A 25,916-nucleotide genomic window follows, 5' to 3' on the forward strand; every position below is an offset into this window, starting at 1 on the left:
GTCTAGGCATGCTTAGATAGATAGATGATAGATAGATACTTTATTGATCCTCAAGGGGAAATTCAATGCTGCTTAGCCTACATGCCAGCAGCAACATCCATATTATACGTTTATTGTTATGATTATTATTACGATTGTTACTATTATAATGTGGAACAACAGTTTGAGCAAGGCAAAAGGGAGATGGGGATGAGAACCGTTTAGAATCCATTTAAAGACACAGCAGTCTATTTTGGACCACTCAACTGTTTGATTATTGAAGTTCTGGCCTGTCATTCAATTTTAAACATATTTGCTAACCCTTGATTCAGGTGATGTTGATAAGCTAATTCAGACCAATAGGCTGAAGACTGCTTGCATTTAAAGGGCTTAAATATTGTTGTTGTTTAACCTAAAAATGGTGACTGCACATATACAACATCTGTTTCCATAAGAGAGGCAGCCTGTCTTAATTTTAAAAGTTTTTTTGTGTTGTCAACAATATTTGGTTTATTTTCATTTGGGATGGTGTCCTCTCCAGGCGAATGACTTTATTTAACTGTCCTGAGATCAATAAGGAAATAAAGCAAAGCATTTAGCATCACATCTTCAAGCACCTAACCTCAAAATTCAAAATTCTAATCTATGTTCCTGGCTGATTGAATTCTCTTTTTTCCCCTTTCAGAAATTTCCAGAACTTAAGTTTAAGTACGTGGAGGAGGATCAGCCTGAGGATTTTTTTGTGCCCTACGTCTGGTCATTGGTCTTCAACTCAGCTGTTGGCCTCTACTGGAACCCCCTGGGCATCGAGCTCTTCAGCATGGACTCCAGCTGAATGTCTGTGTGGCGGTCCTGATGCCTCTGTATATTGGTGTGGGGTATGAGTGTGTATAGTTTTGGAAGTGCCTCTTACCCTGTGGAATGATTGGGTATGTGTGTGGCAGGGTATCTGGACTCTACGAAGAGGCTTTGGGCCGTGTTGCTCGTCCTCCTTGCTCATATCAGGCTCTTGTGCTTCCACTGTTCAGCCCAACTGCACAACCACCTGTGCACCGGCTCACAGCTGCAGGGGAAGGATGCGGCAGAATGGGTGCCTCTTCTTCTGGGGCCTGCTCGACGCTCAGTCTGACCAACAGACTTTAGTGAACTGCACTGAAATCTTGGTACGGTAGAGATATACTTCCTAAGAATTTTATGAGGCAGTTTAAGAGTTTCTACATGGGTTTGTGGAAGGGAAAATGTACTATATTTGTTTTTTGAAGGTTCCTGCTGTGTGTAAATCTTTTGCTCAATCATTTGGGACTGCTCAAACTACAGTTTACATTGTGTGTTCATGTCAAAACAGAAGATGTGGTTTTGTCTCTTACCAAACAGATTTCTGCAGTTTATTAAAGTCATTGTTCAGAATGTAGCCTTGGTCAGGACGTTATCCCTGACAACCTCCCTGTAAACTGGTTCAACACCTCAGTAAGACGCGGTATGCTTATTCCTGTTATTATAAAGCAGTGCTTTTTATTTACGTTTTTTTGTAATAATTTATTTATTGTTATAAATTAGATGAGATATTTGTTCACTACAAAATAATTGATATTCTGCTTTCTTGGTCAATAAGCACCAAAATTATTTTTGTATAGTATTTCAGAAATTGTCTCATTTTCACAGAGAGAAAAATATTGTGTTTTTTTAGCAAGGCTCACTGTAAAGTTGTTGGTCATGAAACCTAAAATAGTATCAAAGTGACTCATTAATATTAAGCCTTACATAATGTCAACCAGGCAGTGCATGTACATTCATTGTATAAATTAATGCAGAGCATGTTTGCTTTTACCCTCAGTGGTTCTTTTGGAAGAACCTATAGATAATTTGATCTTTTGTCATCACTCTTGGTAAAGAGAATAGCCAGGTTAATGAATCTTTTTGCCCGTTATGAGGGGCAGTTGATGTGCATGGTGCAGTTGCACCTCATCTTAAGAGGGGACTATCTGTTACTGGCTGCCAAATTTACATTTAACATGTTACACCACCCCAGGCATTTCAGGCCAACCAGGCGCTAGTCATGCCTGTAAGTTTATCAACATGTTTATCTTTAAGTTGTTTATTTTTTATTTTTATTCATGCAATTCTCAGAACGATTTCTGGTTAAAGGAGAGATATGATCTGTCAGAAAATGTTGCTCACATGCTAGTACAAAAAGACTGGAATGTTACTCCACTCAGGTAATGACATGATAATGTACCAAATTAAATAATCATCAATAAACAAATTTATTCCCCCTGGTTTGACCTATGACCTTTGACCTTTTTCACTGTTGGGTTTATTTTCTCTTTGTTTTGTTTTAGTTTCTTTATCGCTCCTCATTTCCCCACAAATATATCACTCATAGACATGCTGCTGATAACAAGACCATAAAGTAAGCGGTGATCTCTCTCCACTTGGTATTTCTTCTAGTTCACTAAAACTGACACAAAGTGTGTTGTCCAGGGGGTACTTGGCTTACTTCCAACATCATTTACATTAGTTTTCCTTTGATCTTTATCCCTGTTTCCCAGTGTCCTGAAAATCAGTTGGAATTAGGACTGATTATTTCCTCTGCCATCTCTTTTTTGTTTTCTGTGTTTGACGTGGGTGTGTGTGTGTATGTGAAAGGTCACTATATCTGTTGTGAAACCACCTTTCAGATAACAGGACAAATGTATGCCCTACAGGTTTCTGACAGTGTAGTAAGAGCAATAATGTTTGGTTATTGCCTCTGTGCTGTACTGTTATAGGATATGGTTGACAGATCATCATCAAGTGCTAATTAAAGAATATCCAATGCCATGCTCCTGAATTGGGTACAGAAAAATAGGAATCTTCAATGAAGGTGTTGATGAAGCACTGAAAACATTTTGCACAATATCCACAATATATTTTTTCAGAGGTTGATATTCCAATGATTTGTTCTCGTCATTATTGTATGAGGATGTGGTGTGAGTGATCTTGATCTGTGGTCTCTATCAAACCACCCAAATATTCCTCATTCCAGCAATCCTAGTACCATAGGAATACTATGTGGTCTTAGACACTGCAAATGAGATGAACAGGACAAACAGGATCCATTTGGCCCACAGGTCACTGAGGTCTATAACATTGTATTCAACTGATGTATTCCAAATTAAAATGTCTAGAATTCAATTCATGTATTGTTTGTGACGTGATATAGCTTAGTATGGCTTATCTACTTTTCAGCTTTGTGAGAATATGCCTTAGATTTCGATATTGTTGCCAAGCCCATCACTTTGCGCCTATTTGCACTGGAAGTGTTGTACAATGCAGATAAACCTGAAAGAACCAGGCATCATCTCTCTCTCTCTCTCTCTCTCTCTCTCTTCTCTCTCTCTCTCCCTCCCTTAAAACTGCATCCTATCCCGTTGTGTTGGACGCTCTCCTGCCCTGCCTCCCCCTTCACTCTGACTTTGTGGCCGCTTTGAAGAGTCACAGGCAGATGGCTACAGGCTGTTTTTTTGTGGCTGTGCCATTTGATGCCATCCCGTGTGTTAAGACAAGCCTAGGGCATGACTGGACCTGTGACGTGCTCAGGCACAGTACACAATGTAAGTCCCCTGCATGACAGGCTGCACACCAATAGAAATGTAATTATATAAGATAATTTCACATTGGGCCTTGGAAACATAAAAGCACTGGTCATTCTCAACAGAGGCTTTCCTCCATTACAATGAGGTCTGTCATATTAACATCCTGCTCCCCTTCTCCTGGAGGCTTACATACTGAAATTGAAACCTTTCTTTCTGTCTTTCAAGCTAAATACTAAAATGTGTTTTCTGTTCTTGTTTACTGTGAACCAGCTAATTACCTCTAGACAAGTGATATTGCTATATTTTCAACATGTCCTATATTATAGAACGGTAATAACTGTCTTGTATATTCATTTTATTCATTCAGATGTCTGTGTTTTACACCTTAAACCCAGCGTGCACAGTTAGAACACTACAACTGTCAACCTCGAAAAAGTGGCATATATGTATGGAATGTATGGAAACATCAACGTAAACTGCTTATTTGTACCATGACTGACTGACTAGCCCTTGTTGTGTTCTTGGATTGTTCCATATCAGGATTGCCCAGCTGAAGTGATCTTTGGCCACAAAAAAGGTCAGGATCAACTCACTTTCTAACTTTTTACACAAAGAGATTGTATGTTGCTTTGGCACCATGGGCTGGTGGTATGATACAAGACATAATGAAAATTATCCTGGATGCTGTGAATCATGACATTTGGAATAGACGTTGGTTTTGAACACAGGAATGGACAATACTGTAGGTATTGTTAATGTTATACAGGGGTTAATCTGATACACAGAGGCACACTAAATGTGACCTATATTAATGAAATACATAACTTTTTTCTGATCTAAAGAGAATTACGGGGTTCATTAATTTGCATTAACCATTTGTTAGAGCCAAGACGGCAATTCCATAATTTGCCTAAATGTTGCAAGATCAACTAAAAAAAATTAGGCTACAACTATTTCATTAACTGAAGGCATACAGTCTCCAGTAGGCTAAATGTAGGCTACTAATCATGGTTTAAAATGCACAATTGAGGGTTGAAAATAATAAACAAAAACAAAAAGGATTTGTGACATGTCATTTTCTTTTAAATAATTATAATTCTACTGGGTGTTGCCACTGAGAGCAATCCTTGTGTGCAAAGCTTGACTGCTATTAGTAGTCTGTTGAAGAGTAAAACTACCCTACTGTTTGATTCATTTATGAGGCGATGTGGTCTGATCTAACACCATTTCTAACTTCGATGCGAGAACACAGGGTAACAGTCGGAATCGATGTGCATGAAACCACTGTGCAACTTCATGATGTTGTAACTTTAGCAACAGCTTGACTTCACAGCGCCAGCAAGCAGTTCAGCTACCGTCTGCCACAACATCGTGTGCCGAAGTCTGCTCGGTGAGCTAAGCTCTTGTGCGGCGCCAGTGGGGAATCTACGAACAATAGGGCTGAGCCATTGACTGGAGGCGCCTCCCAAACACACACACACACACACACACACACACACACAGGCATCATTACCTTCCTTCCCATTGCCCTGCAGCGACGCTGACTGGCACCCAAATTAACATAGTGCGTCTCTCCTACTGTCTAGGACACAATTAGGCTCCAGTGGCCTTCTGCGCCAACACAACAGCCTGTCTGGCAGCTTTAAAGAGACACGTAACCTACCTTCTCTTTCAATAGCTTAGTTCAGCATTAGACTGACAATTTTCAAGTTGCCAGTCGCTCTATTTACATGTGCAGGTATTTGGACGTGGATATAGGCCTACTTTGCCAGTGCGTTTAAAAAATATCAAGGTGTCCGCGATGCTTTTTTAGATCTCTTGGTGTAAAGTCTTTAAAACTGGCCACCGTTTTTTTTTTTGCAATGGTTTTAAACATGACATGTTTGCCACTATTAAAAACATCAGCCATCAATCAAAATAAAATGTTATTTCAGAAACAGACCTAGGACACTGCTAAAACACGCGTACCAAGTCAGTTTGGATAAACGCATCTTTAAATTAAATGTTTCCCCCCTTTACATAATTTAAGTAGGCTATCCATTAATAGGTTGACCTAATTTGTATCTATTTGTAGTTTATAGCCTAGTCAGATTGCAGGGTGAGTTGGTCAACTGTAGACCCTATCACCTGTTTGTTTCTTTTATTTATAGGCTATATAGAGAGAATGACGATAAAAATGGAGCAAAGGCGTAGGCTATTGCTTTCGTTTCCCAGGCCTACGGTAACCTCAGCTTATGTTCAGCCAGATGGCGGCAGTAGTTCACCCAACGTCAGGGAAACTTGTATGTAGAATGTCGAGGCGGTCTACACACAGTTATGGTAGGCTATTGGCCTATTTGTTTTAATAGTAATAATAATAATAATAACAATAATAAGATATATTATTAATAATAATGATAATAATGAATAATGGCAAAGATACTCCAGTCAACTGTTTTCATGGAGACAAATTATCCCATAAAATGTAACCTAATCCTTTAGCCTATCTTCTAGACCTGTCTGCCCCAGGTAGCTTAAAATCGTATCACTGCACATTTGGACCTGAATTAAACACAGGGACATTTGATTACCTCTATAGGCTTAAGCCTATACTTTGGGTCAAAACAAACTGAAAAGTTTATGTTGACGAGACTGGAAGAAAAACTAGTAGGCTACACCGGGGGTTTTAATAGAGTTGATTATTGGCGTTAGAAAAATACAACTTTCTTCCCAAAGCCATTTCTCTGGTAGTAAGCTACTTGATCTCTTGTTTGCGCAACACAATCACTTTTTTTTTTAAAGCGACAGGGTGTCTAGACAACCACGTGATAGGGGAGAGAGAGCGAGCGAGAGAGAGAGGCAAGGGCACTTGGGCAGTTCGCGTCACTCTCAGACCTTGTGTGAGGATCGCATCAGCTCTTTGTAGCCGCTCCGTTTGCATGTTCCTCCGGCACGGAGAGCCGCTGTTTGAATAGAGGTTAACTGCCAAAACACACGGAAAACTGATGAAAGATAGTCTGCCTGAGAATTTAAACACGGATATTTGAAACGCAAACCACTTCAACGGACACGAGACGCTCAAGAGACAACTATTTAACTCCGGCAGATTTTTGTGGCGAGGGACCTCTTAGGGTATCAGTAAGTCCTAGATTTGCTCATACGTTTGGGGATGTAGAAGATTGCTATTTTTTTCCATCAGAACCTACTGCAAATCGACTGAATTTGGAGGACCAACGTTAATTTCGACGGATACTGTTCGGAAGACAAGGGAGACGAGACGGGCGACAGGCTTTGTTAGACCTTTAATGTTGCAATCGGATCAAGGATTGTGTGGATTATTTTGGAAGAAAAGCAGGACGAGGTTGTCCTTCATGGATGGGTTTCGGTCTGGGTTTTTTGCTTAAACTCAGCGCCCAAACACTTTCGTCGGTCTATCTTAGGTTTCCCATAATAGCCGACTACCTTAAATTTTTAGGAAACTGTTATGTTAAACTGTTGAAGGAATGGTATGAATATAGTGTTAGGCGTACTTTGTATTTTCTTTTCTCACAGGTAGAATATAGCCTAACCATCCAATCATAGGAAAAGATTTTCGATGCTGCTCACCCTTTCGCGTTCATGAAAGCGGTCATTATTTCAGTAGCGAAACAGCATCGTTTAATGCGTAGGCTATACTTTCTTCTTAGTTTTTAAAATCAGGGTCATGGTGAACATCAACATAGCCTACGTGTGTAACATCTTGTACACAATTAAGCAAGAATAATATTTTATAAGTTGCGTCTAGGTTTTTCGAAGAAAAAAAGACTGGCGTATGCTACAGATTGTATTTGCTTCTCCAGTTCTCAGTTTTTTCACAATATTGTCTCAGGCTGCTTGTCACTGCCTGGATTCGGATCCCGGAATCTTCATGATTTGCGGACATCATGCTCGTTTTTTAGCCGGGAAACCCTCTTTTCGTCCCGCATGTTCAGGACCAAACGATCGGGGCTCGTCCGGCGACTCTGGAGGAGCCGCGCACCCGTCGAAGGCGACGGGGAGGCGGATAGCAGGGCGCATGGCTCCGGAGGCTGCTGCATGGGGAAATCCACTAAGGTTGCCAAATCTAACCCCGGAACAGAGGCTGAGCTGAAAGCACTGACCCATTCCATACTGAAAAAAATTAAAGAAAAACAATTGGAGGTGCTCTTGCAGGCGGTAGAGTCGAAGGGGGGTGTCAGGAGCCCCTGTCTTCTCTTACCCGGCAAAGTGGACACCAAACTGGGTCAACAGTCTTATTCCCTCCCTTTGCTGCTCTTCAAAGTGTTCAGGTGGCCGGACCTTAGGCATTCCTCGGAACTAAAGAGGCTTTCTTGCTGTGAATCCTATGGGAAAATAAACCCAGAACTCGTCTGCTGCAATCCACACCACATGAGCCGGCTTTGTGAACTTGGTAAGTTTATTCATTAATAGGATGTGTGAAATGACTTGTCATGTTTTAGCTATTGGTTGTTTAATATAGCCTTACTTACTTTTGAGATGTGCTGGAGGTTACAAATTCCAGATGAAATATGCTGTAGCCTACTAAACAATCACAGGCATAGGCCTATACTAGCATCTTATTACAATGCCCTGATGATTGTAGGCTGCAGAGCTATAAGTTTCTGGGACACAACCTTTGGTGATTTTTATCTTAAAGTCCCTTCCAATTAAGTTATTAAATCTTTGGTTTAAATGTGATTAACAGATCTGAAATAGGCTGAATTGTTGTTGCTTTATAGACTAGGCCAATTTGAGTTAGTAATCAGTTAGGCCTACTGTCTTGAATCCCATGGAGTTTTTTTTTCCATATTAGGCTAAAGCAAATAGACTTCTAGTCGAACACAGCATAGCCTATAGGCTATTACAGTAAACAAACGTTGATACATATATGCGGTCAATTAAACGTGTTTGTGAATTGTAGTAGCCTAAGTTTTACAATTTCAACAAAAGTTGTGGTGGGTAAATAGATTACATAGCCTAAGCGGCATAATTTACTAACCCATAGGGTAACCTTTTTTTTAATATAGGCTATATTATGTTATGGTTTTGGATCGTTTTCCAAAGAATACTTTGGACTAGCATTTTAAACTCTCTTTTTCGGAAGGTGTTTTCTATGCGCTTTGTCAGAATGTGAGGAAGGCTTTAGTGTTCATCACCCAGAGAGTTTCCTTAGCTCAGCCAAAAGAGACCCGTATCTCCCCCCGCCTGTACAACAGATAGGCCGGGAGCCTGGCGCCAGGCGCTCCCTTGTTTATCTCCCTGCTAAATATCAAGGCAATCGCCGCCTCTCCGCCCTGCCTCCAACCCTCGCAGCTTAGACAAACAGTGTTCCGAAAGAATGCCAACTGTTATCATAAGTCTCAATCTTCGCCATTTTCTCATGGTCTGTCTTTTCTCTGCTGCTCTTTTTCAGAGTCTCCCCCTCCTCCCTATTCTCGATACCCAATGGACTTTCTTAAACCACCTGGTAAGTCGTTTTTTTAATGAATAGAGACATTTTAAAATACAGGTTTTATATTTCACCTCGAGTGAAGGCTATTTAATTAAGCAGTTTTGAAGTTTGAGTAAAAAAGAAAGCAAACAATCAACTCTAAAAAATTATATATATCTATAACAAATATATATACAATAAACATAATATATTTACATCAGACCTAAATGGTAATAACGACTTTCAGCTGTTTCATGGTAAGCATTGCTCATGCATTACTGGCCACCCCATGTAGTGGTGTGGAGATGATTGATGTGAGGTGCTGTAGGTATTGGGAGCAGTTTTGTGTCAGACTGAGATCCTCCTTGAGATGTTGTGATTTATGGTGGGCAGAATACTGTGTGCCCGCCAGCACTCTGTAATAGAATGGATGGCAGCCAAGGCCGAGGCCAGCTCCAGCCTGGCTCCAGCTCTGGAGTGGTTGTCTGCACAAACTTTTGGCTGGAGGGGTGACCTGGCAGAACAGATAAACAGCATTGGCACCAGGGCTCGGACTTGGGATCTGTGAGGTGGTAATTGTGGTGGTGAAGGGGAAGGGGGAGGGGGGTCAATTAGGGTGGAAGAAGGGAGGCATGCCTCTTTGGAGAAAATTGGAAATGTGAATCACACAGGGGAAAGGCAGTAAGATTTTTGGAGCCATGTTTTATCTGTGGAATCTGTAGATGTCTCTGACGTTATGGGAGTCTTCCTTCTGTCTGCTGTCTCTCCCTAGGCATGTAGGCAGGTAATTATCTCTTTTCATGCTAAATGTTTCGATGGGTATTAGTGAGCATTACAGGTTTATCCACAACTCTGAGTTGGCCTGGAATTTCTTAGGTATTCCCTGTTTCCACATGAATCCCTCGTTTATTTATTTAGTGAATTTTGAAACATCCAAACTTTGCCAGCTCAGCCTTCAGCCTAAAAAAATATTTTATTACTTACTATTCATTAACCAGATTCAAAGTGAAACCTCCCCCAGAGGCTTTGTAGGCCTTTATCAGTAGTGACTTAAATGAATTTAATGTAGTATGCTTGACATTTTAAAATATACGAAGGGTTTGGTTTTATGGGAAGGATTGTGCTGTGGTTTTGTGTGGCAGACTGGCAGTACTGATGATGTTTACGTTTGTACAAAGTAATGTTCTGAGGAGAGTTGCTACTCACGTTTTCTTCAGGACTACATTAGGGCTCTTGAAATGACTCACAAAGCTTTCATGGAAGTTTTAAGTCAATACTTGGGAACTTGTACTCACCGTGACATGGCCATCAGTGCTTTGGAGGAAAACATAGTTTGGAAAGCTTTTCCCTGTGAGGATGCAAGTCCCATTAACCATTTAAAGTTCCTCCAGAGGACTTTTTAGGGAACTCCCAGTGAGGGATGGGAGGTGCCTGCCAAATTCCTCGTTGTCGTCCAGTCTTGGACTGAGGAAAAAGACAGAGGGAGAAAAAAAGAGAACAGACTGAGAGGTAGAGAGAGAGAGAGAGAGGGAGTAGAAACAATGGCAAGCCCTTGGAATATCCAACATCAGTCCCACAGAAAGAGAGAGTGGTTGCCTTTCATCAAAAGAGGGCAGGAGGAAGTCATTTGCCCCTACAGCTGTGTTTCTTCGACGACCACTGCGTGTATCATTCACCGAGAGCAAAAGAGTGAGGGGGGTGTGATGATGGAAGGAAGAGCAGATATTTTTAGAACAATGGAAGGTATCTGCGAAGGGCTAGCTTATTGGGACAAGCAAGCCACACTGCCACACTTTGGTGTGGGACTCATGATTACAGAGTTGGGAAAAGGCACCCACCCACAGCAGCCCCACTTTGCATACTCCCTGTGTCTATTGTGTCTCTAAATGGCTAATGTTTGACATGCAAAAGCAGTTTGCTGTTCATTTGCTGATCATTTTAAACTGCTAGTCTGTCTAGTATGCTAGCTAGCTAGTATGTGCCCAGGATTACTACATTGCACAACAAACAATGACATAATTGCTTCATTGGAGAAAGAGTGATGGATATTTTTCCTTTAACCATCCCAACTCTCACAGACCAGGCTATTCTATTGGCGCCTCTGGGGTTTAGTGTAAATTGGTTGATTGAAAATGACGGTCATTTACAAGGCAAAGGTGATATGCCCCTGTTTAAACATGTTTTTTGTCTTTGGGAGGATCTGTTTTAGATGGCCCATTGTTGCCTTGCACACACACTGTGCCAGGTTAGGTAACACATTCATACCCACTTAAATCATGTTTAGGTTCAATTGTCTGTTAGAGGCTATCAGTGTCAGCTGTAGCTCTGAGCTAACTTCCCTTACGGGTTTGCAAGCAGTAGTGAAAATTAATGAAAAATCCTTTGTGATTGTAGTTCTATCTGAAGCTTGCTTGTGTGAGCTAAGCGTTAGCCTGATGGAGAGCAGCTTCAGCAGGAGCCAGGGGTCAGCTTGGGGTAGGAGGACAAGTATTTTTGGAGGAATCCTCATGCACCAAAGAGCAAAGCAGTCAGCTAGCTGAACTGGCTGCCACGTCAGGCAGCCCCTAAAGACGCTGGTGGCGAGAAACAGAGCAGCCTTTTACAGTGTGGCTCCAGCACCACAGAAGGCCTGTCTGCCCCTGCTCCAGCTCCAGCCAGGGAGTATGGACGCACGTCACTGCAGGCGCACAGATGGAGCGTAAAGGGATGGTCACAGTAAAGTCCATTCCGTTGGCAGTTTATAATGTAATAATTCTGGCCAAGGAAGCAAAAAAACAAATTAAAAGAACTTCAAAGAGGAGCGTATTTCTCAGCCTTGATTTTATAAATGAGAGGAGACAGGAGGGATCAGAGACGGAGCGAGTGAGAGAAGGTTTAGAGGAAAGTTAGGGGACGTGTCAGTTTGTCTCAACGTGTCAAAACACGGTCAGTATCAAAGCTTGCTGTCGTAAAATGCCCATTTGTTTTTGCTCCCTGGAAAATGAATAATGAAGTGTTTGAAGCCCAAGCCCTGTCTCTATGTTTCTTTCCTCTCACGCTTTCTCTCTCTCTCCCTCTCACTCTCCCTCTTGCTCCCTCTCTCTCTATCTCACACACACACACACACACACACACACACACATACCCTTTCTTTCTTTTTCTAGGCTCATTCATATCTCTCTATTTCTCTCTGCCCCCTCTCTCTCTCTCCTGCTCCCTTCTTCTTTTCTCTCTTTCTCTCTATCCTTCCCTCGCTCCGCTCTCTGGCCCAAGTTGTCCTCGCTGGGCTTCCTGGCTGGGAGAGTGCACCTCGAGCCTGTGGTTTGTGAACCATGCCCAGGAAACCAGCTCTGTACTGGCAGCCCCTGAAAGAGGTTCGCACTTGACCATGCATCTTGTTAGTCCAACCACAGCACAGGGATCGCTCAGAGCACAGAACCCTTTCAGCTGCTGTCCATTTCTTTTTTCTCTCTCTCTCTCTCTCTCTCTCTCTCTCTCTCTCTCTCTCTCTCTCTCTCTCTCCCTCCCTCTCTCCTCCTCTCTCTATGTCTGAACCGGAACCCAGGACTCTTAAAGTACAACCCCTCAACAGCCAGAAAGCACGGCACAACCTTGTTAATTTGCACTTACTTGAGAGTGACTGCTTGTGTGACTCAGCTGATTGGCTGACAGTGTCGGAAGGCGAAGGGCCATGTTAGTTGACACACGAATGGAATGTGTCATTATTAGAGAGGAGCAGCAGAGTATGTGCCGACATGCTTGATTTTTTGACGGAATGCTGCTCGCATCTCTTGGTCACTCTCCTCGTGTCATCACATTTGTGAGGTCCACTAAAATCATCCTGTTGGTGACAAGGGACTGTGGAATCACAGGGTTAAACTGGACGAGAAAGAGAGAGAGTTTCCTCTGTCTGCTAACATGCCATTAAGAAAATTTACTGTACACAGTTTTCAAGGCTGCAGTCATTTCCTGTCTCCCTCATTGTTTTTGGTTTGATGGAGTGTATCCTGCTAAACTGTATATTCCTATTAGGGGTGACACGCAGGGATAATAAGTGTAGACCAACATGTTTTCCACAAACCCTCTTTTCCTCAAAACCACTTGTTTATTCTGGGCTGTATTTTGTCAGCGAAAGGGGGAAAAGGGAAAATATGATTGCCTTCATTTATTGAAAAACATTGAGAATTGAGAAGTGAGAATTGAATGGCTCTTCCTGTCCTCCAGTGTTTTTTAGAACTTAAATGCCAGTCAAAACTCAATACTGTGTAATTTTTTTTTTATGTTCTGTTTTTATTTAAATAGTATGTGTGTGTGTGGATGAGTTTGTGTTTATGAGTGTGTGTCTGGTTTCGCTGTGTATGTTTGGAGTTTAGAGTGGATTGACTGTCATTCCACTGTCTTCATTAGGGATTGATTTCATGTTGTGATTGACAGGCTTGCAGCTGCTCACTGCTCCTTTCCTCTTTCCCTGTAGATTCTCCAGACTCTGTGCCTGCTTCCACTGAAACTGGAGGAACTGTCTACTCTGCCCCTGTGGGGTTCTCTGGTAAGACCCTCTTTTTATCTCTTCATCTTCAACCTCTCCCCCCAGCCCCCACTCTGATGCTCAAGAGCCTTTGGAAAGGCGGCTGTCGTCCCTGTAGTATTTGAGAGAGCCATGACAGACCTCCTCACTTGTTTCGTCAGTGGCCTTGGCAAAAATGATTTTTATTTCTTCCTCCACCTACTTTTTTTTTCATTTTGCCACCGTGTTGGTAGGTTTGATACTATAAAGAAGAACTGCTTTATTGAACTATAAGCAGGAAGCAGAAAAATATATCAAGTATGAAATAAAGAAACCCATGAAGGCTTAGCAGTAGACGCTGTGGCCCATTTCTGCAGAGATATGCCAGAGGTGTTGCAAGATATCTGTCTGTGTCTGGCATGTTTGGCTGGTTTGACATTCTTCCTGAAAAGTGTTTGTTTTCATAACCTCAAATATATGTGTGTGTGTGTGTGTGTGTGTGTGTGTGTGTGTGTGTATGAGTGAGAGAAATGGTTTGGTTGTTAGTGGTCATTTACCTATTCATGCTTTATCTGCTGTAATGGGGCTGCCGAGTAACTTCTTTGTACATGGTTATTGTTTGTAATGGGCATTAGTCTGGCCTTCATGGTGTTGTTCTACCTCTATCAGTGAAGCTCAGCGCAGCCTCTCATCTGCAGGCAAATGGATAGGATGGTGTTTATGGACATGGCTGGGTAGTAAAGGGGTTACAAGTGGGGAAAAGGAAGAGGGGAAAAAGGAAAGATGGAGAATTGATTTTTTCGTCCGTTCTCTCTGCCCTGCACTCCCATGCAGATGTTTCTCATTACAGAGACTTTAAAGGAGTTTTTGGGGTCCGTTGGTGTGGGTTGCCCATTTCTGTTCCTCTGTGCTAGGTTAGGGGTCGGGTAGGGGTGGGGATAAGGGTTAGAGTAGACCAGGGGTCTGTATACGACCTCCGTGCTCATGGACGCATTGTTCAAGCAGCATTGATGCATTAACACCATTCATCCACGGCATTGAAATAACTTCAAAGTCCACAAGTCAGGTCTTTCACACACACACACCACACACACACTCACACACACACACACACACACACACACACACACGCAGAGAGACACACACACACACACACACACACACACACCACGCACACACACGCCCACATGCACACAGAGAGACACACACACTCACGCAAGGCTTTATATCCAGCAGGATTTCGGGGTTAGATGTTCTCTCTAGGTATTATTCTCCTCTGGACCCTCTGGATTATAATGTGTTTGTGAAGGTGCCTAGCGTTTGTCTCATGGCTCTTTTGTGTGGGCTGGAAGCACTGGCTGCTCTGGAGCTCGCTGTGCGCCACATAAATAAAGTCTGCAGGCATTAACCCAGAGCTGGCCCACCCCACCCCACCCCGCCCTGCCCCAGGCCCAGCCAGCCTCTGAAGTCTGCAGCATTAACCAAACACACATTTTAGACCCCGCACAAACTGTGAAATTGTAGACTGGAGTCAACCCCCCCCCCTCCTCCTCTCCTTTCCTTATTGCTTGCTCTCTCTCTCTCTCTCTCTCCTCCTCCTCTGTTCCCCCTCCCTCCTTCCCCCGAGGCATGCATACTCCCCCTCCCCTGTTTTCCTTCCTGGCGGGTTCTGTGTGGTGCTGAGCCCCAGTGAATGGGACGCAGTGAGTGGAAGGGAGAGAGGCCCCGTGTGCCTGGAGCCAAGGACTTGATTTCTCTGGCAAGGGAAGAAAACTTCAATCCCTCCGGGGCCCGCACAAAAGAAACATGCTCCTCCTGGAGGCACCGTGTTGACCTTTTAATTCACTCACTCTGCCCTTTTTATGTTGTGCTCCAGACATATTTACCGAGGAGGGGAGAGGGAGGGAGGGAGAGAAAGAGAAAGAAAGAAAGAAAGAAAGAAAGAAAGAGAGAGAGAGAGAGAGAGAGAGGGAGGAAGAGAGAAGAGTGGGGGGGGGGGCATTGCGTCTCAATACACATGCTGGAAATCTATTAAATACATTCTTAATGACAGACTTAACAATGTTCAAACATGCAAGGTTTTATGCCTCTGAATTGATTACATACTATTTGGCAAAACAAATATTTTTTTTCTCTACCAAACCTGGACTGCTGCTGAACAAACAAACTGTTATTACATTTTATTGGTGAAGTGTGTGTTTGTGTGTTTTCTGTGGGTGTTTGTGTAAGACGTTGTTGTTGTGTTGTCTAGTGGAAAATACCAGCTACACTAAACAAGGTTCTGATTTTCCACTGGCCACATACAGCAAATAAAAGAGCAAGGAGAATGTTTGCCCTTCTATAAAGCAAAAATAACAGATTCAGTGACTATTCATTAAATAATCAAACCGACTGTAATCATAACTCCTTAAGCATAGTTTACCTGTTAATGTTGAAAAAAAAGAAAACCTTTTGGCAGCAAAATTATAAATATTTTGGCAGGGATTCTCCATAAAGCTGGCTGACATGAGAAAGTAAACAGCCAAGGATAAAAACAAACATGCACACAATAGAGAGCTTTGGTGCACTGGGCATCTGGCCCTGGGCTGCCTCGGGGTGAATGCATAAGGGACGCCGTCCAGACAGCCAGGGATTATTTGTTGTTGGGGACGGACGTCTGTTTGTCCTGAAACGTTGGGTGTTATTAAGAGTTAACCTCGCTATGACAGCGATGAGTGGACATGCAAACTAGGCTGCCTGCCAGACTGGGAGTGTTGGAGCTCCTCTCTCTCTCTCTCTCTCTCTCTCTCTCGTCATCCATGTGACCGGGGCAGAACGCCGAGGCCTGGACGGGGCTCTGGGCTTGGCGGCCCTCTGTAGCTCTTGGCCCTCATTGCCCCAGTGCAGGTCCTGTCCCATCCCATCCAAGCAGCCTTCCTGGCAGGGCCTCTCTCCTCCTCTGGCAGGGAGATGAGACTAACACTGAGGCCTAGATTAGGCCCAGAGATCTGTGCAGTTTTTACGGGTGTCGTGGGATTTGAGATGTTTGCGTACTCAGATCAGGATGTGTTTGCTTTTACATGTCAGCCATTAGTTGTGCTACTCTTGATCCATTGTGTGTGGGGAAGTACTTGTGTTTCCCTTTTCTCTTTTGCAGAAGGATGAATTGTAGGTGTGCTTAGCCTTATTATTTTTTTTTAGTTGAGAGTCTTTTCAGATTAATTTATTTAACATTTCAGATGTTGTTCACTGTTCAGATGTTGGTGGTTTAAGCTTACTTGTTAGTATTGTGTTACTGGAATTATGTTGCCTTAAACAATTAGTTGTGTCTATGGTGCCCACTGAATGCAGATGTATATATATGCCTGTCCGAGTGTGTGAGGGGCATGTATTGGATGGGCAGCTGTAGGGGCGGGCGAGCTGAAGATGGCATGCCAGCAGCCATGGAGTGCCAGCGTAAACGGATCTGTCCAGGCTGCACGGACAGACTTGTACCCTGGCCCTCAGATGGGATCAGGTGACCCACACAGGGGCTGGCCCACAGCCCACTGTCACAGAGGCGCTTCCTCCCCCAGGGTAAATTTAGGCAGAGGTGTATTATTAAACCAGCTCGCCGCCATAGTGGGGGCAGCTAGCCGGGGTTACTATCTGTCCAGTCTCCTGGGAATGTACCAACTAGTCTGTACATGGGGCTGCTCTTTTGCATGGGTACAGATAACAAATGGCATCACTGGAGATCTGTACAGCACAAACTCTACAAGTGGACAGAGGTCTTGCCCATCAGTTCACAATGTCTCACTCAGTCTCCAAAAGCCCAAAAGGCTGAATGCCACCAGCTTAGCACCTCCACTACCCCCAACCCCAGTGCATTCCTTGGTTGTTTGGGTTAGCAAAAAAGGAAAGGGCAGCACAGGAAATGACATCATGTCTTTTAGGAAAAGGCCCTGCGCAGGGAGGCAATGGTGGCCTCCTCGGGCGGAAAGCAAACACTCGAGTGAGGCTTTACTAAAGGTTTTTCAGAGAGCTCCCGAGATTCTGCTGCAGCTTTTAGAAAAGCCTGATCAATCCGGCATTCCAGCTCTGCCTTCGGAAAACCCAAACTTCTTTTCCCTTTTGTTTTTCTTCCTCGGAGGGGGAAAAGGCCGGGTCAGAGGCAGTTCCCTGTAATTTCATAGCAGCCCTGTTGCTCAGTTGACTTGAGCAAAGATCTTTCATTACTCCCTACTTCCTCTCCAAAAATCTGCAGCCAAGGAGGCAGTTGGCGGGGAGTTAATTTTGGTTTTGGCCAGCCACAGCTCCCCACCCAGTGTCATTATGTTGCATGAATCTGGAAAAACAGTGCAGAGAGCAGAAGAAGGAGTGGAGGACATTTAAAAAAAAAAAAAAAAGTCTCACTGAAAACTCCAGCACTGAGAAGCCAGGCATTTCTCAGAAGCCCGAGGCTCATTTGAGAGTGGGAGGGGGGGGGAAAGAGATGAGATGGGCCCTCAGGAAATCAAGCAGCCAAGCTCCCTGTGAGGCCTTTTCCACAACCACAACAATATGGATAACCCTCATCACTTCCTCCCTCCAGTTCAACTGCTGCTCTTGAGGGAAGGCCAGAGCTGATGGAGCCTTTACCTATCAGGAGAGAGGAGGGTGGGCCTTCAGCTCAGTGTGTTAGTGGGAGGCCCAGAACAACATGGTCATTGTTTAGCCCTGGCCCTGTAAGGCAGCAGCTTTTCACATAAGCCATTGTATGAGGCTGATCAAAAGAGAGAGCCAGGGAGGCGAACATTCCCAGTCTGGTGTGTGTGTGTGTGTCTGTGTGTGTGTGTGTGTGTGTGATCTGTGTAACTTTAGCCTTTATCAAGGTGGCACTTTATCACTGTTGCATCATCATCATCATTATCATCATCATTGGCATCAACATCATCATCAGCTACTGCCGTCTGTCTGGCACCAAATTTGCCATGCCGGTTAGATGATAGATTTGTGGCTGTACGGGCTAGCCAGTGATAATTCATATCAAAATAAGAGCTTAATAAGAGTCCGGCGGATAAAAAAGGCCCTCAGGCGACTTGCCTGACTTGTTGCCTGGAGTGGAGCGAGCCACACGGTTCCCACGGAGATCCCTGACATCCTGGACGAGAAACAATGCGAGCGCTTGTTCCGCTGGTGGCACGGAGCACTCTGCAGTGAGGCTCACTGGACAGGCCACCGAGAGGTCATCGAAGTTGATGACATCATCAGCCTTGGCTACCATTCGTTGGTAGTGGAGATGTCCAGTCAGTCATGGGGGGCTGAAGAAGGGCTAGGAGGAGGAGGAGGATGACTGGTACTGAAGACAACAGGACAGCTAGAGTGGGAGGGCTAGCAAACTACCCCCATGCAAAGCTAGATATTCCACCTGAATTCAAGGCTTTTACCATTATGTGTACCTTGCTTGTGATGTTGATGGTGTTTCAGATTCTTCAGCAGAGGCTGTATGACATTTCTAAGATTCTAGGCATTACATTGCCATGGTTAAGTCTTGTTGATCTGTAAATAAGGGAGGGGGGCAGTCAACTATTTCCTCCTTATGTGTGGCTTTCCTGTGATTGAAGTGTGTTTGGAGTTCCCGGCGAGGAGGGAGGTGAACAGGACATCTTTCCCTTATGTAATGCCCTTTCCCTAATTGGCAATTTCCTTTATTAACTGGCTTCCCTCAGACGGGCATCCTACGGAGACAGAGCTTGGAAAACAAAGCCAGTCTCTGTCACTCTCTCTCTCTCCAGTTCTCTCTCTCTTTCCCTCTCTCTCTCTCATCTCATCGAAACACACACATCTACCAACCGTGGCTGGTAGCTCTCACTAGGAGTGTGAGAATGTCTTGAGCAATAGTTGTATTAAGAAGAAGGGGGATGTGCCACAGCCCTCTTGCCCTGGTATCTCAACTTAAGGTTGGAACTCTGGAATGATTGCTGTTGTTAGAAGTCATAGACTAGTGATTAAGAGTGACAGGTGTTGTGTGCCCAACCCCCATGACTTCAGCTCAGCCCTCCTATCTAATAGACTGGCCAGTTGGGAAAGAGGAAGGTTTTCATTGAATTTCTTGTAGCAAGAATTTTTTTTAAGCAACCAGCACATTGGTCTCGTGTGTGTGTGTGTGTGTGTGTGTGTGGCTTAAATGTTGATAAATAGTCTTGTTTGAGAGGGAGGCATTGTTTGAACTGTGTGGTCTGGTGAGAGTATGAGGTTGTTTGCTCCTTTGTTCAAATTGGGAAGGAGATGTGGAGGGAACAAAAGGAATCTCCGTCTGCCCTGACCCCTGACCCTGCCGAGCAGACGTGCCCCAGCGTGAATAGGGTGCAGGGACTGTGGAGAAAGGAGACGGAGCCTCCTCTGTGTCTGCCGGGAGACAGGGGCCATTAGGACATACTCCGCTCATCCAGGGGGAGGGGAACCTGGAGTCGCAGCAGTAAATCCACCCCCCCCCCCGACACCCCACCCTCAATTTGACACACTCACTGGAACACACACACAATCTCCACCAGTCAGGTCCAACCAGATCAATACTAGAAGAACTTGGATTTTTTTTTCTTCTTTTCCCTGTTTTTGCTAGTTTACATTACATGTGCTCAGAGTTAGACCAAATGGAACAGGAACAAAAATTCCTTTGTATGTGCATGTGTGTTTCCCCCTAGCGTGAGTGTGTGTGTGTGTGTGTGTGTGTGTGTGTGTGTGTGCACACTTTATGCCTGTGTGTGTGTGTGTGTGTGTGTGTGTGTGTGTGACGTCCAGGAATAGTAACGATCCAGAGTATGGAGTCAGACAGAAGTAATCATTAACTTTTCCAGACTGCTTGCTGTCTCCAGTCCTGCGCCACTGAACCGACTCCTCCAACCCTCCCCCTCCCTTTCCTCTTCTCCCTCTCTCTCTCTCTCTCTCCCCCCCTCCTCTCTCCCTCTCTCTCCCTCTCTCTCTCTCTCCTCACCCTCCTAAACCCAATAGTCTCAGCTTGCGTGGACACAACTCAGAAAGACAGGAGCCATTACAAGGCAAGCCTCTTGGCAGGGGGGTGGAGAGGGCAGGCAGGCTTCCTGCTGGAATGGATCTAAATGCCTCAGATTGTTCAGGGGATTCGTTTGAAATCCAGACGTTCCTTTTGCTCTCTGTGTTACCTGGAGGTCGTGTGTCCTGCACTTTCTCATGAGTAGGGCTTTCAGAAATCCAGCAGCTAAAAATAAAGACTAAAATGAGACGAGCAGATCCAATTGTTTGTCTGGTTTCAGTTTTGGTTGCTCTTTTATTTAAACGACATTATGTGTAGTCTGAACTCTTCAGACTGGTAAAATAGTCAGTTTTATCAAGTTTATCAATATCAATCAATAATATTCATCAATATCAGTTTCATCAAGAGGAAGAGATCAGAGGCCAAGTAAGAAAATTTGAGAAGAGACAGCACAAATGGATCTCCATGTCCACCCATGTCCGAGCAACTCCATGCACAAACACACCATGTTTGTTCCACTAAGTTTATTTCAGTCTCTTGGTGGCCTACGGACAATATGAGCAGCACACACAGAAGAAAGGGGAATGGAAAGAGAGCCCAGCCTGTAGCCAAGGGGATAAATAATCTTTTGGAGACGTGGAAAGCAAAGGATTAAAAGTAGCAGTGTGGAAGTGAGCAAAGTGGAACCAAGTTTAGAGTGAGGAGTGGTAAATGGACAGCACTGTGGCACTGCACTGACGTCCCCTCCTCAGTCTTAGTGGCTACCTGAGAACAGTGGCCAGCCGGGGGAAACGGGCAGTAATTCATCGGGGCCAGTCACAGTGGGGCCTGTCTGTGTGTGTGCATGCGTGTGTGGCGACACTGGGGCGGACGCACGCTTGGCCGCTGTGTCACCCCGTCTGACACGGTGACAGCCAGGCGGTGCAGCTGAACCGAAATAGCGTCTGCAACACGAGGACACTGGTCGCCCTCCAATGTCGCTGCGTGCGTGCACACACACACACACACACACACACACACAAAGACAGAATCATTTACAACCTCATACAAACATGTGCGCCACATGACTGTAAAATTACTGATGACCTATTTTCTACATAAACCCATGTATTTAATAGATGCAGGACACTAGTGCATGCATGATCAGGTTCTGTTTGCTTTGAAAGTGCTTTGCAAAAAGGTAAAATATCCACAAACTTGCTTCACCCAGATGTGCCTTTGCTCCTATCCAAGAACCTTTCTGACACTGTGCGTGCTCGGGTCCAGACAGCCACACACACGTGTGTGTGTGTGTGTGTGCTGTTAGTCTCTGTTTGCTGTGGGCTCACTGGTTGTCAGAACAAGCTGTGAACGCATGCCTCTCTGGGCAGCCTTCTGGTGATGGAGCTGGCACTGTAATGTGCCCAGGAAGATGGAGGTCATCCCACCACTGTGTGAACTTGTAAGGTGTACTGTACCACACAGGGGCACACAAACAGTCACAGCCTCCTCCTGTCTTTCTTTAACCATGTTTGTAATGCCTCAGGTTTTCAAAGGACATGGAATGCATCTCTACGTCAGCTTAGCACTAGTGAGAGTTGCCAAAGCTATGGTATGGTGCAGAGTTAGCATGCGCTAAGGTTTAGCTCTTCAATAATGCTAGCTGTTGTCCTGGCTGGCAGTAATGATCTTATCTAACGCTGTTACTCTGGAATGCATTCCAGCCCCTGCTGTCGTCAGAGCGAGCTGGCGGCCAGTGAGGCTAAAATAGCCTTTCAGCTGTGCCGTCACGGCAACGGAAGAGCAAGAGACAGGACAGTGACCCGGCGATGCTCACAGCCAGAGCTGATCAGTCTGGTCAGCATGCCACTGAGCCAATCAAAAGCCTCGTGAGATGTTTACAAGCTTTTCTAGGTTAGTCTCTGTCCTCACAAACTGACCCAGGACCAGCTATAATTATTACGTGTCAGAAATCCACAAAGAGAGAGAGAGAGAGAGAGTAAAGTAGGAAGAGGGAGAGAATGCATGAGGGGAGGAAGAGGAGGGGGGGGGGCAGTAGTGTTGCAGAGTGCCCAGGCCCCCTCCACTTTGAGAGGGTACTAAGCTGCCTGATGAATACCTCAGTGGTTTCAGGCTGCCATGACAGGCCCAGACAGGCAGCCGGATAATGACCCCAGACGCCAAGGCTCTGTCTCCCTCCTCCCTCCCTCCCTCCCTCCCTCCCTCACTCCCTCCTCCCTGAGCTCTATTCAGGAAGCAAAGAAGCAGGGAACAGAGCCTAGGTAAAAAAGAGAAAGAATGAGAGAGGGATAGAGGGAGAGAGAGAGAGCAATAGAGTCTTTTGTGAGCGTTTCGCTGCTGTCTTCAATCTCTTGTTTTTTTTTTTTTTTTTTTTTTTTTTGTTGTTTTTTCTTTCTCTGTGGTCTTCTGTTGTAAACTCAAACACATGAACAAAAACGTTGTCCTAGCAGTGCTGGTAGGAGAAGGATTTACGATAATTCCTTCAGCCCCAGATTGGCTGACTTCAAAGGGAATGAACTGCCCCTTGTTTTATAGAAAGAATTCCCCCCCTCCCATGTTGTCTAGCTTTTTTCACCTTCTAATGAAGGCTGGATCCTGAGCTAATAACAGGCCCTCGCAGTCATAAGAGACTGGCTGAGATACTGCACAATTAACATAAATGTACAGTTTCCTCTGACGAGGCCTTCCAAATTACTGGGTACACTCTCTGTCCCAAAAAGATGAAAGAGGGAGCGAGGGAGGGGGAAGGAGGGACGAAGAGAGCCCAAATGACTGAAGGGTTCTGGGATATTTTTTCCTCTCTGCTTTTCTCTGTTAACCCCATCCTAGCTGCTTCTCTCCCCTCTCGAGCTTCTCTATTTTCTCCTAACTTGATCCTCTCGTTTTTTTTCTAGCAGAGGATACTGCTGAGTTTAAGCACTGATCTGATCTGATTCCTTTTGCTATTGTTATTAAAGCCACGGTCGTATTAAACTCCAGAGAAGAGCTTAGCATTTGGAGGGAGGAAGTTAAGATGCAAAAGTAGAGCAGTAAAAGTGCCTTTTTCTTCCGTTTCATTCTTTCTTTTTTGTCCTCTTGGCCCGGGTTGTTCTGTTTTTCCCTCTCTCCTTCTATGTTCCTCACCCCCTCAGTGCCTCGTTGGCTGCCTCCCCCCCGCCCTTCCCATGTAGGGAGGCTTGGAGGCAGATTTTTGTGGGATTGAGATATGGGGGGGAGACAGGAGGCGCGTTCAGGGGGGAGGAAATTGGAGCCACCACTCCACTCAGGGAGACACATGAACTGAGCGCTGTGTGTACACCCACACTTGCCTCTCATCACATGTGTGAACGCCTGGAATGGACGCGCACATGTAGGGGACATGCATACGCACACCCACAAACACATAGGAACTTTACTTTGCGCTCGTGTGTTTTCGTGTTCTGGAAGCAAGTCTGTGTGAGTTGGCTTTGCGATTTAGCTTTTTGCCTGGTGAAAGAGCAGACCTTTTTTCATGATTCTGTAGAGAGCGAGTTCCGCGAGAGAGTGAGTACCCAGCATGCCTCTTACTGTCTCTTCAGCCATTCTATTATGAAGAGATGATGGCCGCTGCTCTATTCACATCTCTTGGATGCTCTCCAGACTTGAGGAAGACAATCTTTTATACCTTTAAAAATAATTTCCTTCTTCCCCTCTTTCAAACATTAAAACTGTTACTTATAATTTCCTGTAGCTGAATGAGTCGACCTGCCATAAAACAATGATTTGGACAGATTTATAGGGCTCTTGACGTCAGAACATTGTTAGACAGCCTACAACGAAAATAAAAAAGCCAGACAGAAGATAAGCATTAATGCTTATGTAAACAGTACTGCAGGGCTATTTGGCTTCTCCTGTCTTCAACTGCTTTTCTTGTGCAAATTCCAGAAATTCTTTTATACTTTCTCTTGGATAGCGAAATTAGGGATGCAGTTGGTATTTGGCGAATATGGGGGAAACATATTTCTTCATTTGCTCTGATTACTGCGTGGCTGTTTTCAGCTCGTACTGTTTGAAGGCAGATGATAGGGGGGCTCTCATTACCAAGTGGTTTCATGTGTGTGGTCTCTCATGGCTCTCTCTTAAGCACAGTACTATCAACAGCCTCATGTCAGATGTTTGTCCATCGTCTTGTTAGTCCAGCGTTCTAACCATCCTTTCTCCACCTCTGTTCCCTTCTCCCTGTAGATTCCCAAGCTCTTCAGGAGTCGGACGAGCAAGCCCACTGGTGCGTGGTTGCGTACTGGGAGGAGAAGACTCGCGTCGGACGCCTCTACTCAGTCCAGGAGCCCTCCCTGGACATCTTCTATGACCTACCTCAGGGGAACGGCTTCTGCCTGGGCCAGCTCTGCTCCGACAACAAGAGCCAGCTGGTGCAGATGGTGCGCAGCAAGATCGGCTACGGCATCCAGCTGACGCGCGAGCAGGACGGCGTGTGGGTGTACAACCGCAGCTGCTACCCCATCTTCATCAAGTCGGCCACACTGGACAATCCTGACTCGCGGACGCTGCTGGTGCACAAGGTGTTCCCCGGCTTCTCCATCAAGGCCTTTGACTTTGAGAAGGCGTACAGCCTGCAGAGGCCCAATGACCACGAGTTCACGCAACAGCCACGCACAGGCTTCACTGTACAGATCAGCTTTGTCAAAGGCTGGGGACAATGCTACACAAGACAGTTCATCAGTAGCTGCCCCTGCTGGCTGGAAGTTATTTTCAACACCCGATAGCAGCAAGCCCCACCTCTCACTCCCCTCTCCACCCCTCTTGGCCATGGACATGGGCGAGCCCTTACCCCATTTTTCTGATCTTTATTTTAAAAGAGACATTCACAAGAAGATGTTTTAAAAACACCCCCACACCCAATAACGAGTTTAATAAATGACTAAGATTTAATTAAGTGAAATAAAGCTAAAATGTATTTTATGTTATATATAAATATATTATTACTTGTAAATATGAAGACGTTTTATATGCATCATTATTTATGTATTGTGCAATGTGTTAATGAGAAAAACAAGAGATGCACTTTGCTTTAATATAAATGGAGACAAAGAAGATGCCAAGATTAAAAAAATACTAAATGAATTTTAGTATTCAGTGGTGTCTAGTTCTTTCTTCTTTATTACTGCATATTGTCTTTGAGCATCTTTACTCTGTGTTGTATTTATGCTTTAACCAAAAGGTTCTCCATTGAGGTACTAGAATAATATTAATTATGATTAATAATTTCATGGCCAATATGAATAGTAGCTACTGCCACTGCAGTGCATCAGTATTATTAAACTAATGCCAAAGTTCTTAAGTTCTTTTAATCACTTTTTCATAATAATCACATTTTCATAACTGATACATTACTAAAATTATGTGTGTAAGAACTTTTCAAAGCAGTGCTATTACTGTGCACAGAAAATATGTGCATAACTAATCAAGCATATATAGAATATTCTATGGGATGCTCAACTGATGTGTTCATATTTGTAAATA

General features: G+C 44.4%; 2 protein-coding genes across 2 annotated transcripts in view; both read left to right on the forward strand.

The window, feature by feature from the left end:
* Positions 1–2,256, forward strand: part of dym (dymeclin) — a 76,092-nt gene extending 73,836 nt beyond the window's left edge. Inside the window, exon 17 of the mRNA XM_048258628.1 lies at positions 665–2,256. Coding sequence (XP_048114585.1) covers positions 665–814 — 150 coding nt within the window. The 3' untranslated portion in view covers positions 815–2,256. The remainder of the gene's footprint in view (positions 1–664) is intronic.
* Positions 2,257–6,403: 4,147 nt separating this feature from the next.
* Positions 6,404–25,517, forward strand: smad7 (SMAD family member 7). The gene is made up of 4 exons (XM_048259287.1): positions 6,404–7,962; positions 8,965–9,018; positions 13,436–13,507; positions 24,621–25,517. The coding sequence occupies exons 1-4, from the start codon at positions 7,497–7,499 to the stop codon at positions 25,157–25,159; spliced, it is 1,131 nt and encodes a 376-aa protein (XP_048115244.1). The 5' UTR covers positions 6,404–7,496; the 3' UTR covers positions 25,160–25,517.
* Positions 25,518–25,916: the final 399 nt, after the last annotated feature.

The sequence above is a fragment of the Alosa alosa genome, chromosome 12 (genome assembly GCF_017589495.1).
Source record: "Alosa alosa isolate M-15738 ecotype Scorff River chromosome 12, AALO_Geno_1.1, whole genome shotgun sequence".
Lineage (NCBI taxonomy): Eukaryota > Metazoa > Chordata > Actinopteri > Clupeiformes > Clupeidae > Alosa > Alosa alosa.